The sequence below is a fragment of the Rhinolophus sinicus genome, linkage group LG09 (genome assembly GCF_036562045.2).
Source record: "Rhinolophus sinicus isolate RSC01 linkage group LG09, ASM3656204v1, whole genome shotgun sequence".
Taxonomy (NCBI): Eukaryota; Metazoa; Chordata; class Mammalia; order Chiroptera; family Rhinolophidae; genus Rhinolophus; species Rhinolophus sinicus.
In genome coordinates, this window is record NC_133758.1 from 93,425,774 (window position 1) to 93,442,141 (window position 16,368).

The 16,368-nt window shown below is 32.3% G+C and overlaps 1 protein-coding gene across 4 annotated transcripts in view; it reads right to left on the minus strand.

Moving 5' to 3' along the window:
* DGKB (diacylglycerol kinase beta) overlaps positions 1-16,368 on the minus strand; it is a 642,123-nt gene that overhangs the window by 351,592 nt on the left and 274,163 nt on the right. For all 4 annotated transcript variants that reach the window (XM_019727049.2, XM_074340800.1, XM_074340803.1 and 1 more), the window contains 3 exons: positions 15,756-15,841; positions 13,451-13,540; positions 7,605-7,765 (listed from right to left, as the gene is read on the minus strand). In XM_019727049.2, the coding sequence (XP_019582608.1) occupies positions 7,605-7,765; positions 13,451-13,540; positions 15,756-15,841 (337 nt within the window). The remainder of the gene's footprint in view (positions 1-7,604; positions 7,766-13,450; positions 13,541-15,755; positions 15,842-16,368) is intronic.

The window sequence follows — 16,368 nt, forward strand, 5'->3', positions numbered from 1 at the left end:
ATGAGCCACCTCCACAACTGCTTTCCGTCATTCATCCCACCTTCTTTATGTTCTAGACACACTGATCTAGCAGGTCTTTGAACACACCATGCTTTTTTCCACCTCAAGCTTTTCACATACTATTAGACCTACTTAGTATGCTCTTTCCATCTCTTTGGTGTCTATCTCACATATATTCTTTTTTAAAATTTTTTTAGACATTCAATATTATTTTATATTAATATCAGGTGTACAGCATAGTGAATAGACATTTATATAATTTAAGAAGTGACCTCCCTTACTAGTACCCACCTGGCACTGTGCATAGTTAATACCATATTATTGACTATATTTCCTATGCTTTACTTTACATTCCCATGATTTTTAACTACCAATTTCTACTTAATGCCTTCACCTTTTTCACCCTGTCCTCCAACTCCCCTCCCATCTATCACCCCAATAAATTAGTTCCCATCTGACACCATACAGTTATTACAATATTATTGACTATATTCCTCATGGTATGCCCTATATCCCCATAACTACTACCCTGTTTCCCCGAAAATAAGACCTAGCTGGACCATCAGTTCTAATTCATTTTGGAGCAAAAATGAATATAAGCCCGGGTCTTATTTTACTATAATATGACATTACTATAATATGATATATGATATTATATAAGACCCGGTCTTATATTCATTTTTGCTCCAAAAGACCCATTAAAGCTGATGATCTGGTTATGTCTTATTTTCGGGGAAATGGTATGTAGCAACCAATTTATACATGTGAATCCCTACTGCTTTCTCACTCACCCCCAACCCCTCTCCCATCTGGCAACCATCAAAATGTTAACTGTATGTATAAGTTTCTTTCTGTTTTATTTGTTAATTTATTTCATTCTTTAGATTCCACCTATAAGTGAAACCACATAAAATCTGTCTTTCTCTGTCTGACATACTCCACTCAGCACAATACCCTCCAGGTCCATCCGTGCTGCTCCAGATGGCAAGAAGTCAATTCCATCATGGCTGAACAATATTTCATTGTATTTATGTACCACCTCCTCTTTATCCATTTTTCCATTGATGGAAACCTAGGCTTCCTCCACATCTTGGCCATTGTAAACAATGCTGCAGTGAACATAGGGAAGCATAGGTTCACCTTGAAGTTGTGTTTGTGGTTTCTTTGGATAAACATCCAGAAATGGGATCACTGGGTCCTTCTTTGTTTCTTGATATAGCCTTTGATTTAAAGTCTATTTTGACTAGTATATGTATTTCTACCTCAGCTATTTTTCTTTTTCTCCGTGAAATATTTTTTCGCCATCCCTTTACTTTCAGTTTGTGTGTGCCTTTCCATCTGAAGAGGGTTTCTTGTAGGCAACATATGTAAGGAACTTCTTATCCATTCAGTCACTCTATCTTTTGAATGGAGTATTTAATCCATTTACACTTCAAGTACTTATTGATAGATATGTAATTATTGCTATTTTATTATTCAAATGCTTGATCTTCTTTGTTTTCTTCTTCATATTCTTCTTAAAGAAGTCCCTCTAACATTTCTTATAATACTGGTTTGATTGTGATGAACTCCTTTAGTTTTTTCTTGTATGGGAAGCTCATTATTTGTCCTTTGATTCTAAATGATAGCTTTGTTGGGTAGAGTAATTTTGGTTGTAGGTCCTTGCTTTTCATTGCTTTGAATATTTCCTGCCAATCCCTTCTGGCCTGAAAAGTTTCTGTTGAGAAATCAGCTGACAGTCTTATGGGAGATCCCTTATAGGCAACTAAGTGCTTTTCTCTTGCTGATTTTAAGATTATCTCTTTGTCTTTAATCTTTGGCATGTTAATTATGATGTGTCTTGGCATGAGCCTCTTTTTATTCTATTACATACATCTTCTTACATAGGCCTTCCCTGACTAAGAGATCTTGTCGCTTATTCTACCTCATGGTAACTTTTGCTTTCTTTCACAGCACTTATCGTAATTGAAAAAAAAAAAAAAAAATACTTGTGCCTGTTTTTTAATGCTTCGCTCTCCCACTAAACTCCAAGCTCTAATAATGAGGTGATCTATCTCTTAATTCATTCTTTTAATTCTAGCGTATGACCAAAAAGAAGAAAAAAAGTACTAAGTTTTTTTCTGTTTGTTAAACATATGAATGAAGAATCAACTACTAGAATAAACTTAATGGAGTATGTGGTGACAATGCAGTGGGTGGAGAGTTTTCTTCCTAGAATTTTTGAGATTATCTAATGTTATCTTAAAGCTCAAAATCAGAATAAAAGGTAAGATGTACCATTTTTAAAAATTAATTTCTATAATCTATGCTTCTAAAGTCCAGTCATTCTGCCTCTCATGACAATACTCTCTCAACTCACTATAACAGAAGCTTACTGATTAGAGAGACTTCTTCTATCTTGTTCACTGCCAATCCTCAAACAAATCTGGCACATAGGGTAGTAGGTGTTTAATATGCTTTTATTGAAGGGCCACCACTGCAGAAAAATATCTGTTTTCAGAGTTAATTATGATTTCAGGATCACTTCCAATTGTTTTGGCTATAATTGAAAAGGATTGCAAAGAAGGAATTAGAAGAATCTGGCTAGTTATTTACCAATTAACCCTTGCTTCTTGGGCAGATAGAATTCCTTTTCCAACTTCCTTAAAATTAAGTATAGCCAAGTGATCAAGATACGGCCAATGGGTGAGAGGTGAACATCTTTCAGACCTGGTCCATAAAAGAAACCTCACTCCAATACTCCACTTTTTTTTTGTCACTCAATTGTTGAATTGAGAGGGCTCTGTATATCTGCAGGAGGGTGAATTCACAGGATGAAGAGATCCTGCATCACTGACCGATAATGCAGAGCAGAGCTTCTCGTCAATGTCAACCCATGCTGTCTGATCCTGCGAGGGAAGAACTAATTTTTAATTGTTGCCAGACCACCGATATTTTGGGGTCATTTGTTCCAGCAGTCAACACACTCTGACTAATACAAGGAGTACATCATAATGTATAGAAGATGATATTTATCTATATATTTCTGATCAACGCAGGTTTTCTAAAAAATTGAAGTAAGATCTATGTAAAGTATAGAGCACTTACAGTCAATATATGAATGACAACTTAAAATAATAAAAACTATACTGGTAATAGTCAAACTTTGAGATCATCTTGTAACTAGTTGGCAATTGGGTCCCTAGAGATAATTTTAACTACAAATTATGTGTTATTTTAAGCTTTCTCATTCTGGTGACAACAAAATGTTGAAATGTTTTCCTCATCCTTCCAATGTTCCAACTCTACTACTTCTTATATATTCAGGAATAGCTTGACATAGATGATTCATCCTATTTCATTATTTTCTGTATTCACTGACTGGAGTAGAGGAATACAAGTTGCTGAGTAGATAGTGGACTTGCTGAGTGACAGACAAAGCTTGAAATCTCTATAAGGTCTATTGCTCTGATTGTGACCCAGAGTGTGGAGCCTTTGTCTTGCTGAAACACATGGAAAAATTTCAGAGAAAAGGCTGTCTTCTCTTCACATCTCTATTTCCCATGTTACTAGGTGAAAGAGGTTCCAAATCAAATGAAATAGGACCTTTAGAAAGAAAACTTCTGTTTTACCTCAAAATCATAAATGTATTCTACTACATATTATTTTATTATGCCGTAAGCTTTTTATTTCAAATTTAGTACGTAAATATATATAGTAATTACCTATATAATGTAAGGTAGAGTTCTAACAAAATTTTCTTCTAAGAAATCTGTCATTTCTCTAATGAGTATTTTTGCCACCCCTATACTGAGTTTCAATATGTGTCTCTCTACTTCTCCACTGATTCTTTCATCTGTTCTTTCATAGCACCATCCTATTATAGTTATCCAATTTACTTACTGTTAGCATGTCTAATTTGGTAAGACAATTCTTCTATTATTTTATTAAAATTAACTTACCTATTTAGTTATATCTATTTTTCAATAAGTTTTTCAAGTTTGCCATAAAATCCAATTCTAATTTTGATTATAAGTTAAATATATAAATTAATTTGCAAATATTAAGCTATCCCACAAAAATAGAAAATGTCTCAATTTATTCTGATATTTTATGTCTTTGTAGACAGTTTTGACATTTCCTATATATAGATCTTGTTTATTCTTTATTAATTCCTAGATACTTTTAATTTTTTTTTTAAATAAATTCATTGATTATCACTCAAATAATGAAATAGTATGGAATTTTAAGTTTATTTTATATTTCTTAATTTTGCTACACTCCCATATTAAGTTCTCATATATTTGCAGTTGAGATATTACTTTTTGTGTTTATGGGTTGTTGTTTTTCTTTGTCTTTTTCACTCTATATTGTTTATTTGGAATTCTCTGAAAAATATTTTTTAAAATTAGTTTTGTAATATATTTGATTAACTTTTCAGTAATCCAGCTTTTGTTTTCACTAACATTCTCTATTTTGTTGTTATTCTCTTCTGTATTTCCTGTTTTATTTCTATTACAAGTTCCCTTCTCATGTCTTTGGGGTTTTGCTGTTTCTCCTCTTCTAACATGTTGAATTTTATGTGTAATATTTCTGTTAATTGATGTCAGGGTTTCTCAATCTCAGTGTTATGTTGAGCTGTGCAATTCTTTCTCATTTGTTTGGGGAGTTGTTTTATGCACTGGGATTATTCAGTAGCATCCTTACTTTCTATCCATTAATTTTCAGTAGCCATACCCTCTCAGCCACCAAATGTTTGTCCAAACATTGCCAAGTGTCTCTTGTGATGGGAAAGGAATTATCCTCTACTGAGGAACACAACAGAAATTTGGAAATTGATCAACGGTATCTAACAAATTGGGGAGTGTTTATTAAAGAAAAACTACTAAACTTCAGATAAGAACAGTACAAATCTGTAATGTTTCAGCCTTGAGCTCTCCTTTACCCTCCAACTCTATTAGTCCTGTAGTTCTACCAAGGTGGGGCAAGCTATGAAAGCAAGCAAGTTTATTATCAGTGGAGTTGACTTGATTTGGAAGAGAAGCAAGAAAAATTCTATGGCTCAGAGAGTTATCTAAAACAGTAGTGATCTCTGTGGCAAATCAATAAGGAAGACCAGTGTAAGAGCTCACCAGTGTTTGCAAAACTGATTACGGGAAGTAACTTACCAGCCAATTAGCCAGAAATTCAACAGGAGATCTTGGAATGAGACAGCCATAATAGGCCTTGATAAGTTTCCACATATCCCTGGTTGTCTGAAAGGCCATATGCATGTTTAAGGCTGCACACATGTTCAGAAGAGACCAAAAAGGGCCTTTATTATTTATGCATCCTTGGCTAAAGGAGAGGACTTATATATGGCCAGAAGAGACAAAAGAAGGGCTACAGATACTAAAAGCTACATCAATTAATGATTGCCTAAAGTTTGCATGTGCTCCCCAGTGAACACACAGATCCAAGAGCAGAGGGCTGAAGACTTACTGGCTAAAGGTGTTTGAACACAATCTCTGAAAATCATACTAAGAAAATGATGCTCTCTAGGAAGCCAGAATTAAAATAAATACAAGAATTAAAACAAAACAAAACTGAGACATCAGTATTCATATACCAGAGGGGAGAAAGGCTCTACATAATTAGGGTAGGCAAGTCACTAAACAAACAGAAGATCAACCATAACCCCTATGGGAGGACCTTGAGTTGTTATAATAGAGTACATAAAATAAAATCTCTAGTTTCCAACTAAATATTGTCAGACATGCAGGTGAATAGGAAAGTGTGGCATGTACTTTGGAAGAAAGAAACAATACCTCTGATGGGGCCCAAATGTTGTCAAATTCTCTGATCGTCTCCAGATGTAGGACTTACCAGACAAGTACTTCAAAACAGCTATTATAAACATGTAAAAAGAACTAAAGTAAACCGTGTTTAAATAAAAAAAGGAACTTCAAATAGAAAATAGTGATTAAAGATAAGAAATTATAAAAAGAGAATCAAATAGAAATTCTGAGTTAAAAAGTATAGTAACCAAAACAAACGAAATCACTAAAATGACTCAAAATAGTGGCACTATTCATAATATCCAAAGGCTAGAAATACTTTAAATGTTCCTCAATTGGTGAATAGATGAAAATATGTGACATATTCATACAATGGGATACTAGTCAGCAATGAAAAGGAATACAGTATTCTCACAGTTCATATGGGTGAACCTCAGAAACATGTGAAGTGAAAGATACCAGATGTGAAAGACTATTATATAATTTCTTTTACATGAAACATCCATCAAAGGCAAACCTTAGAGGCAGAAAGATTAGATACTGCTTGGAGCTGAGGAAAGGAGCAAGAATTGACTACAAATCAGCATGAAGTTTCACATTTTGGTAATGAAAATGCTCTAAAATTGAATATTTATTAAAATCCTTAAAAGGTTCACTTAAAATGAGTGAGTTAGGTTGTATATAAGTTATACGCCAATAAAGCTGTTTAAAATAGTGTTCATATTCATATCAAATATAAATAGGAGGACTTTTATGGATCAAGATGCCTTACATTTTTCTTGCAAATAATAATAATGGTCATAGTATTAGTAATGATTATATATTTAGCCTTCATTATACACCATTATTTGAGGTTCTTTAAATGTATAATCACATTATTTATAACTATGAGGGAGAAAAAAATAACTATCATGGTACAGATAAAGGAATGATCAGAATATAAAATTTGCTAAAGGACTCTGACTTACCTAAAGTAGCTTGATTCCTAAGTTCATAGACTCAACCAATGATTTTTATAGTCTATGAGTGGTGTGTGTGTGTGTGTGCGTGCGCGTGTATGTGCACAGGTGCACGTGATAGAATATGAAATGACAAGAAAATATTGAGTGGCATATAAAATGGAATGCAATGCTGTAGATAATATACATTTTAGACTTCAAAATTCTCTGGTTAGATACGTTATAACCATATATATATATACATACATATATATATATATATATATATATATATATATATATATATATATATATATGGTTATATTCCTTAAGGATTAAAATTCTATTAACTCTCAATTGCCAAGTGATATTTTACTTTCAGTCTAAGATTTTCAAGAACTTAAATGAAAAGTTAGCTTTTTGACTTATTAACCACTTGAGAATAGTAGCAGTATTTTTCTTAGACTTGAGACTTAACCATAAATTTAAACATGTCTATATGTAAAAACCTAATAGATTATGATGATTTTATAATATAGATCTCAAAATAAGGTAAATTTGATTAATTGTTTTCACATTTTTACTAATGTGGAACTTTAGCTTATACTCTAAACTTGTAATTAAACCATTATCATAAACCATTCTAACTTTCATTTTAGTAACACAAATAGTCAAACCAATTACAAAAAAAATATAGTTTCTTTCCTTTGTTTAACACATAAAAATTATTTATTGCTGATACTCAGACTTTAAATTCATAAGCTTTATCTTTGCCCATTTAAAGAGATGTTTTGCTGACACAAAGATAAAATGAATTATTTGTAATCAGTAAACCTTCATAATGTAAGAGTTGACAGACAGTGACTATTCAGAACTGGTAAAAAAAAGAACATTTACTGGAATATCTTACCACGCCAATGGAAAAGTAATTATTGATGATACTGTAAGGCACTGGGTCTCCCTTCTCATCTTTATCATTAGGTATAACTTCAAACTTCCACCTGTCCAACATGATTTCTGTGCTGTTTTCAATGTCTTTTAGGATTTTCATCAGGTTCTCACCTTCATAACCTAATGGAAAAAAAATATCTTTAGAAAAATGTATAACCAAATGCAAAAGCTGTACTTACATGTGTTTGAGTTTGTGTATGCATGTGTATCATTCTAAAACTAATTAATGCATTTAAAGCAAATTATAATATAAGAAGTGAATTATTCACTCATATCAATATTTTACTTTTAGCTTTAATTTGCAACTCATATTTCTCTCTTGTGGTACAGATTTTCAGTACAGCCAACTGTCAAACAAACCTCCACTGCAAACCCCCACAAACTTTATATCAACATATTCAAAATGTAATTAATTATCTGCTACTATATCTTTCTCCTGTGAACCATCTCTTAGAAAGGCAACACCCTATACCCAGGTGCTGAGGTAAAACTCCTGCATGCCATTTTAGATTTGTCTCTTTCCATCACTCTCTTATTCTCATGCTCTCCTTCTAGTTATAAAGAACAACTTTCAATTTAGGTAGAAAGTTCTTCACTCTCTAACTTTGTGCCATATCATTTCTTATTCTATCTATCCAGAGTATCCCCTTTATTTTGGCTGGTTTGCTTCTATTCCCTCTGCAGCTTTTATATTTGATAGCACTTATGTCCGGAACCTTCACCCTCAAAACAATGGATTCCATGCAGTACCACAGAACATAGTTCTCACAACCAGCTCTATCTTAGAATTAGTACACTGCATATAGTTATTTGCATCTTTCTCATTATAAGATCTTTTATACTAGATCTGCCTTAGAGTAAATGCAAATCCACGTTTTAATGAATCTATTACAGATAATCAACATAGCCTGAAAAGACTTTATTTTTTTAATATACTTTTTCTTAAAGGTTTCTATAGGTATATAACATTATATTTAAGACTGTAGCCTAATCCTGACTATATTACTTTCTTAAGCATTTGCCTTTAATCTCCCTCAACAGTTTTTTCCTCTATAAAACTTAGTTTTGTTGTGAGAATTAAAGGAGAATAAAAGAGAAAATGCATAAAATGTCTTAGTACCTGAGGCATAAGAATAGAAAATTTTCAATATGATACTGGATAACAATTACATCAGAATTTGAAATATTGAACTAACTTAAATAATATATCTCTCTATACACTCATACACACTCTCTCTTGAAATTATACTTTGAGTTGGAACAATATTTTCATAGAGTTTTTCTATGTTCAACTTTAGTCTACATTTTAATAATATATTTGTTGAACAAGTAAATGCCAGAGGCTATGAGTCCTCATTAGCTGTGTTAGCACACATAACATTGGGAAAACTAACTGGGTTAAAAGAAAACAGAATAGACACTGTAATATGCAAAAATTCTCTAAAGACTAATAAATCACATTTATGGTATATTTGCTCAATGAATTAATAGAGGGTATATAAAGCCATAATCTAGGGATACCTATTTTGGAGACTACCCTCACTTCTCATCATACATAGGTTTAAAAAAATAATTATGCACTATTTAACTCATACAGCAAAGAGTAAACAATGATTACACAGATGTAAATAGTAAAAGTATCAAATATTTCAATGGCTGTCATCATACTTATAGCATAAGTAAAAAACTATGAACATACATAATTGCATATAATTGCATTCAATGACAAAACATTGAATTTTTTAAACTACAAGACTATGATTACTAAAGTTACTTATCTTTGAGATATTTCTTAATTCAACCTTTATTCTCAATTTTTAAACTCTTAATTTTTAAATTATTTTTAAACAGAAAAAATAATAACCTCCCAAATAAATTTCATATCTATTTCTCTAGTGAATTGAATAAAAAATGTTAAATATATTCACTTATTTTCTAAACTCTACTCATTTGAAAATAAATGAGTTTTTAGACATAAATGAATTTACATGTATTTATATAATACAGTATAGTATGATATAATATGAAAGTACAGTCATATATATATATATATATATATATATACACATACATACACACTCAACAGAAATATAAGTAAATAATAGTGATTTAAATCAAATATTGAGTTTGTCCTCACCTACAGTTTACGTTAATTATAGCAAGTTTCAACCAAACACTAGAAAAATGTGGGAACAGCAACTGACCAGCAAAGAACAAAATAGAAATGAATTTGGTAAAAAATTAATGACCGTAGCTAGATTCTACTAAGGTCATTTAACTTCAAATCTTTACCACTATGTAGATTCTCAAACTTTTCATGAATAAATATGAGAAAGACTGGTATCAATCAGACTGCTAGGCAAGTAAAAATGTGAAGATGGGCAGTAAATAGACCTATTTTGAGCATCACAACATCTGTATTTTAGAGCTAGGTGAACTTTTCACAAAGATAAAGAATTCCAAACTATAATCCCCTACCTTACAAATATCTATGCTCTACTTTTCTATATTTATCTATGCTTGAGCTTGTTAAATAATGATCCATAACTATAAATAGGATTCCTGCACTGAAGAATATCATATTAAACAAAAAAGAAAAACAAATTAAATCACTAACTATGCAAGCAAAAGCTTCTTTCCAGAAAAGAATGGTGCTATTTTGCTTTCATTATTTTTATTTAAAGTCTATAATCACTCTAGGCTAAAAAATAAAATGAAAATATAATTAATATTTATATTCTATTTAATGCTATGATGTTATTATAATGACTGAATTTACCTAGAATTAGAGAAATTTTTACAAATGAAAATAACATACAGAAAAGCAAAAACAAGCACTTGTAAGAATTTTCTATCTACAATTCTGTCTCTTACCCCCTTACTCTTTACAACATGTTTTTTCTTGTAATGATCTTCCAATTTTTGTTATACTAATAATTGCCAGAAAAATTACAGAGAATATAAATTACATATTTTTCAAATGCCCTAGGACAGCCTATCATCCTACAGTGTTACATTTTCCAAAATACGGAAATGTATTATTATAAAAAAAGAGCTTCAAGTCAATATATTATATGAACTTAAGTGAATCAAATGATTTTTGGTTAAATAAAGCACTTTTCTGAATGTTTCACATAATGATAATTACTACAGCTATATAAAGTGCTCACCACAGACACTGGGAAAACAATTTAATAGTTCGGCATAAGAACCTGTGAGTCAGGCACTATTATGATCTTCAAATTCTAATGAGGAATCTGAAGCACACATTTGTTAAACAACTTGCTCAGTTTCTCAACTTTCAAGAAATAATCTCACTCCAGTGCTTTTTAAATTAGTAAACTCTGTCCCATCTCCATTTTCCTAATTGCTGAACATTGGCGTCTTTCAGTCCCCCTTGCTGCCTTGCTTTCTCTAAAACGCCTATCCAATCCACTGTGAAGTTCTCTCAGTCTATCCCCCAAAATGTACTCGTCTGCCTACTTGTCTCATTCGCATAACCACCACCCTAGACCAATCCTTTCATTCTTTAATAAAGTTCTCATTTGGAACACTGTAATTCTCTACATTTCTGCATTTTCTTAACAGTTAATTTTACAACCCCAAATTCATCTATTTTTGAAAATATAAATGTCATTGTGTCATGCTGTTTTTGCAACTCTTTCAAAGTTTCTTTAGGTTCAGTTAAATAAAATTCTTATCATGACCACCAAGCCCCTGTATCGTCTGGCTCATGATTATCTCCTTAATCTCCTAGTATTCACCCCCCTCAATCTTTACCCATCTACTAGCCCATGACAACTTCAATAGTCACATCAGCCTTCATTCAGTCATTTTGATACAGGAGCTATCTCTCCCTTCTCATGGTCTAAATCCAGCTTAAATGTTACTTCCTCAGAGAGGCCTTCTTGACCATCTAGCCGTCTCCCTTCTGTTTTTCTCCAAAAAATACTCTTTTTGGTTCATAGCCTTGATCTTATTTTGCAATTGCGTATTTCATTGTTCATTGATTTATTGCTTCGGTAATCAATGAAAATGTAATCTCCAAAAGGGTAGGAAACATTTTTTTTTCTTTCCTCACACAGTATCTAGCACTTAGAACAGTGCCAACACATGCTAAGCACTCATAGTTTGTCATTAATATATACTTTGACATACACTATAATTCACGTGTCTTTTGGCCACTGATATCTTTAAAACATTTTAATAAGAAAATCATTAACTATGCTCAAAATGGAAATTATGTGTGGATTTTTAGATTTAAGCCATTTGTTAGTTTGAAACAAAAATAAATTCCTTAATTTTCAAATATCAAAAATATTTTCCTGAGGAATACAACTAGTAGCCACATGCATGATTCCCTTCCTTAGAATCCATACACAAATATAAGCCCTGGCAAATACAAGCATCTCATAAGCAATGTTCTATCCATGCACCTATCTATGCATCTTCCTATCTATTTATCTGTCATCTCACTTTTGATTCTAAAATTTAACTTAATATTTTATAATATTATTTTACTAAATTATATCCTTACTGAAAATCACAAATAAAGCATATGCCAAATTTTTAATTTAGTCTTCAACGCTGTTACACACATACACATATATACAGCTCAGGTTTCACCAGTTGGCCAGAGACTCGTGAAACAATTCTTCTTAAATTTTGTTGTAAATTAGAGTTACTTAGGGAGTTTTTTTTTTTTTTTTTTAAATCATCTGCCCAGGTCCCACCCCCAGAGATTTCCGTTTGGCATATTTGGAGTCTTCACAGGTCACTATATTTTTAACAAGCTCCCCAAGGGCTTCTGTTTCGCTCGCACTCAGTAGACACTTTGCAAACATTTCAAGTGAGTTTAGATGCTAAAAATATTTAGGATTCAATTCTTGCTGCTTTAGCAAAATCTGGTATTCTTTCCTTTGGTATTTTCAATTAAGTATATTAATGATACTTCAAAATATTTTAAGACCTCATCTTGAAATATTCTCCCCAATTCATACTGTTCCATCCACACTGTTCCATTTTGAGTTCCTTGAGTGTATCAAGTGCCATCGTATCTCTGAACCTTTGAACTTGCTGTTCCCTCTGCATATAAAGTCCACTCCTAGTTCTATAAGGCTCTCATTATCCATCCATTAGGGATTTCACTACGTCATCTTGTAATTTCCTCGGTGAGGCCTTTCAGTATGTTAGTTATCTGCTTACTTGTTAGTAGGAAGTCTCACAATTTAATATGTGACTTTATGTGCCACTAGAATTTAAAACCCTTTTGCATACAAGCCTATATTTTCTATTCTTAGCCCTGCATCCCAAGTGCAGAAAACACTGTCTGATGTAAAGTGGGTCTCAAAATATGTGTGCATTCCTGGACAAGTCATTCATTAGCACTTACATTTTTCTTTTGTTTTTGATTTTACCACACAGCTCAGAGATTAAAAACCTGAACATTAGAGTTAATCCATGGTCATGTCATTTCTCACATTAGAAACCCCCAAACCAGAAAGGTCTGGAAGCTTGCCTGCCCCATCAAGTCTATAATTAGTATCAGATTAAAGCCCAACACTCACAGTCTAACTATTGGTCCACTATTTGTTTCTCTACCCCATGTTTGTCTTCAAAATTATATACTACATATTTGCCAACAATTATGTTTGCTAAAAGCTCATGGCAGTAGCCATTTAGTAAAAAAAAATGCTGGGTCTATGGTGCGCAGGGTGTTCTGCACTGTATTTTGTTTTGTGTTTTTGTTTTTTCGTTTGTTTATTGTTTTTTTTTAGATTTTCATTATTGTTGAGGCTGTTTTACCTCCTCCCCATCGCAGGCATCTTGCTAGATCATTACCGGTCCCAAGAGGCAGAATGGCAACTGGAGGATGCTTGACTAGGTTAGCCTTTTCTGTGGAATTGAAAAAGTAAAACAAAAATTTGATCACAGGTAGAACAATAGTAAGAAGACAGCTTAGCATGAAATGAAGACATTCCACTAGGTACTTATAAACAGAAAATTTATATTTCATAGATATATATAATTATAAATTATGATTCATCTGTATGTATTTGTAGCAAATTCTAAAACACAAACAAATGCACAAATTCACAAAGTGACTGGCATTCTCAAGACTCATGCATGAGGAAAGTCTTGTAAATATATTGACCCAGTTAAAAACTGTGGTGAGTTTGATTTAACGCCACTAAAATTCTCAGGGATGTAGGAATATGTAGCATAGGAATATAGATCCAGGGGCGTCACCAGAGTGCAGGGATAGGTTCCTGTATAAAGTCCTTTTGCAACATCAACTTGAGGCACATTTTACTTTAAGGAATATTTTAAAAACAATCAAATTCCAAAAGCTAGTAAAGTGCTCAAAATATCGTTGTGTTGTCCCCACCACGGTGCTGCTTTGTGTTAAACAACATAGGAGCTAGGTAACCATGAGGTCAGCAGGATTTCTTACACATTCAACTTTCCATAACATAATGATTTGAGCTCAGAGCAGTAAAAATCTCTACCATTGGACTTCCTTATGCTTTTGTTTGAATCATGATGTGCCTTGAATGACTCTCACAAACATATGTTACTTTTCTCTATTTTTTCTCTCTTCTTAGATGCATGCTTAGAGACTATGCATCTACATGTAAACATGGGAAGGGAATAGATTAATTAGGGTTGTACCACAGTTTTTAACAGGCAAGGCTAACTTAGATTTTGGGGGTTAAAACAAACCAATAATATCCTACTATTTTCACTGTAAAATTCTCACAAGTCCTCAGAAATTGTTCAAGAAACTCTTTAATTTTTGCAATTACTGAATTCTGGTATTCTCCTTAAATGTAACATATTAATATTAAGTACATCTTTCATTAGAAAGCCAAGGAATACAATTTTCAGTTTCTTTCTTTAACAAAAATGTTAGTACAGTTTTTAGATGCTTACCAAAAGTGTGCTGACAACTTGTATTCACTTTTAATTTGAATATTTTCACATATAAAATATTCACTAAATAAAAGTTTACTTCAATATACATAGTAATATTTCTTTTGAATCAAGAATTTCCTTTTTTTCTTTTTAAGGAGGGCGCAGCTCACAGTGGCCCATGTGGGCATCAAACCCACAACCTTGGTGCTACCAGAACCTCATTCTAACCAACTGAGCTAACTGGCCACCCCAAAAATTTCTTTTTTGTGAAAGGGTCTATTTTTAACAAAGAATTGGTCATGTAGTAACTGAAATGAGAACTTAAGAAGTGAATATTTGTTTTGGATTTAAGTCCTCATAAAGGCAAATTCGTGATCTAGTTTACTGACCAGTAATTCCTTCTGACAGCTGGCTGTCTGAAACACCAGATAATTTTTCTGAACATATCAAGCTTTTGTTGTGACAAGTCTCCCTTTCATCTTTAGTTGTACACCAGTTTTGTTTGCTTATAAAAATCAAGCCTTTAAAATTTGCACAAAGAGGCGATATAGAAAAAGTTTAAAGCATGGGTTCCAATCCCAGCTCTGTCAGTTCACAATTATAGGACTTTGGTCTAATCATTTAACCTCTTGAAGCCTTAGATTCCCTGTCTCTAAAATAGGATTGTTAACAATGTCATAGATTTGCGAGAATTAAGATGACTGGGGTGAAAATCTTAGCACAAGGGCTATTAGTACATAGTAAATGAAAATTAGCTATGAGGATGATAATAGTGATTGCTGATGATATGAATATATACAGAGGGTAAGGTTTCTAGGCCGCATGCTTAAACAAAATAAGTACATCAATGAGACAGACTTTATCACAAATGCTAAAATCCTCTTTGGCTCCATCTCTAGGGCAAAGAGACAAATGGAATTTGTTGAACCTGATTTCAAAATAACTGAGGATTTACTAAATTACATGAGAAATTGATGAGAAAAGAACGCTATCTAGACACTTGTCAATTATTTTGTTAATTGAAATTTTGAAATATAGAAGAATTAAACCAGTAAATAGTGTGCAATGCCAGATTTCCAAATATACTACTGTGGCATCCACAGATATCAATGCATTAATAAAATAAATAAGTAAAATATACAGAATTGAAGGTTACCACTCTCACCAGAACCACATTAAATAGTGTCTTCATTACCTATGCAATCCAAAATCCACCCCACTGTTCCATCTCCACCGCAGGCTAACACTTTGAAGTCAGAAACATCCCGGAAAAAGTTTAACCTGAAAAATAAGCATGTTGTGACACATGATTGATGTTTTTAAAATTAGGACTTTTTTGGTTTCTCATTCTTAGAATTTTATTGAATGAAAGATATTGTTATTTTATAAAAACTGTAAAATCTCAAATATTTTGTTGAAAAATATTAAATTCTTATCAAGAATAAAACTATAAAATAGAAATATTAACATCTTAATGTAAACATATTTTAATTATATATTCCAGAGTCTATAATATAGATTTCTTATTTTTATTTTATCAACTCTGAGCTACAAAAAGCAAAAACTGTAAATTATAACTTTTATTAAAATATTCTCCCAGATGTGATCTGCAGTTAATATAATCCAGAGTGCCATGAACTATATCAATTAAACATTTTTATTAATCAAAACTTCTCTTTTGAGTAATTAGATAAACATACTTTGTCAGTAAATGAGTCTGAGAGTTTTCCGCCTTCTCCTTTACTAGGAGATGTTGATCAGGCTGTTTTTGAGGTTCTACCAAGAGTTTCTATGTTTCTCTCTGATTT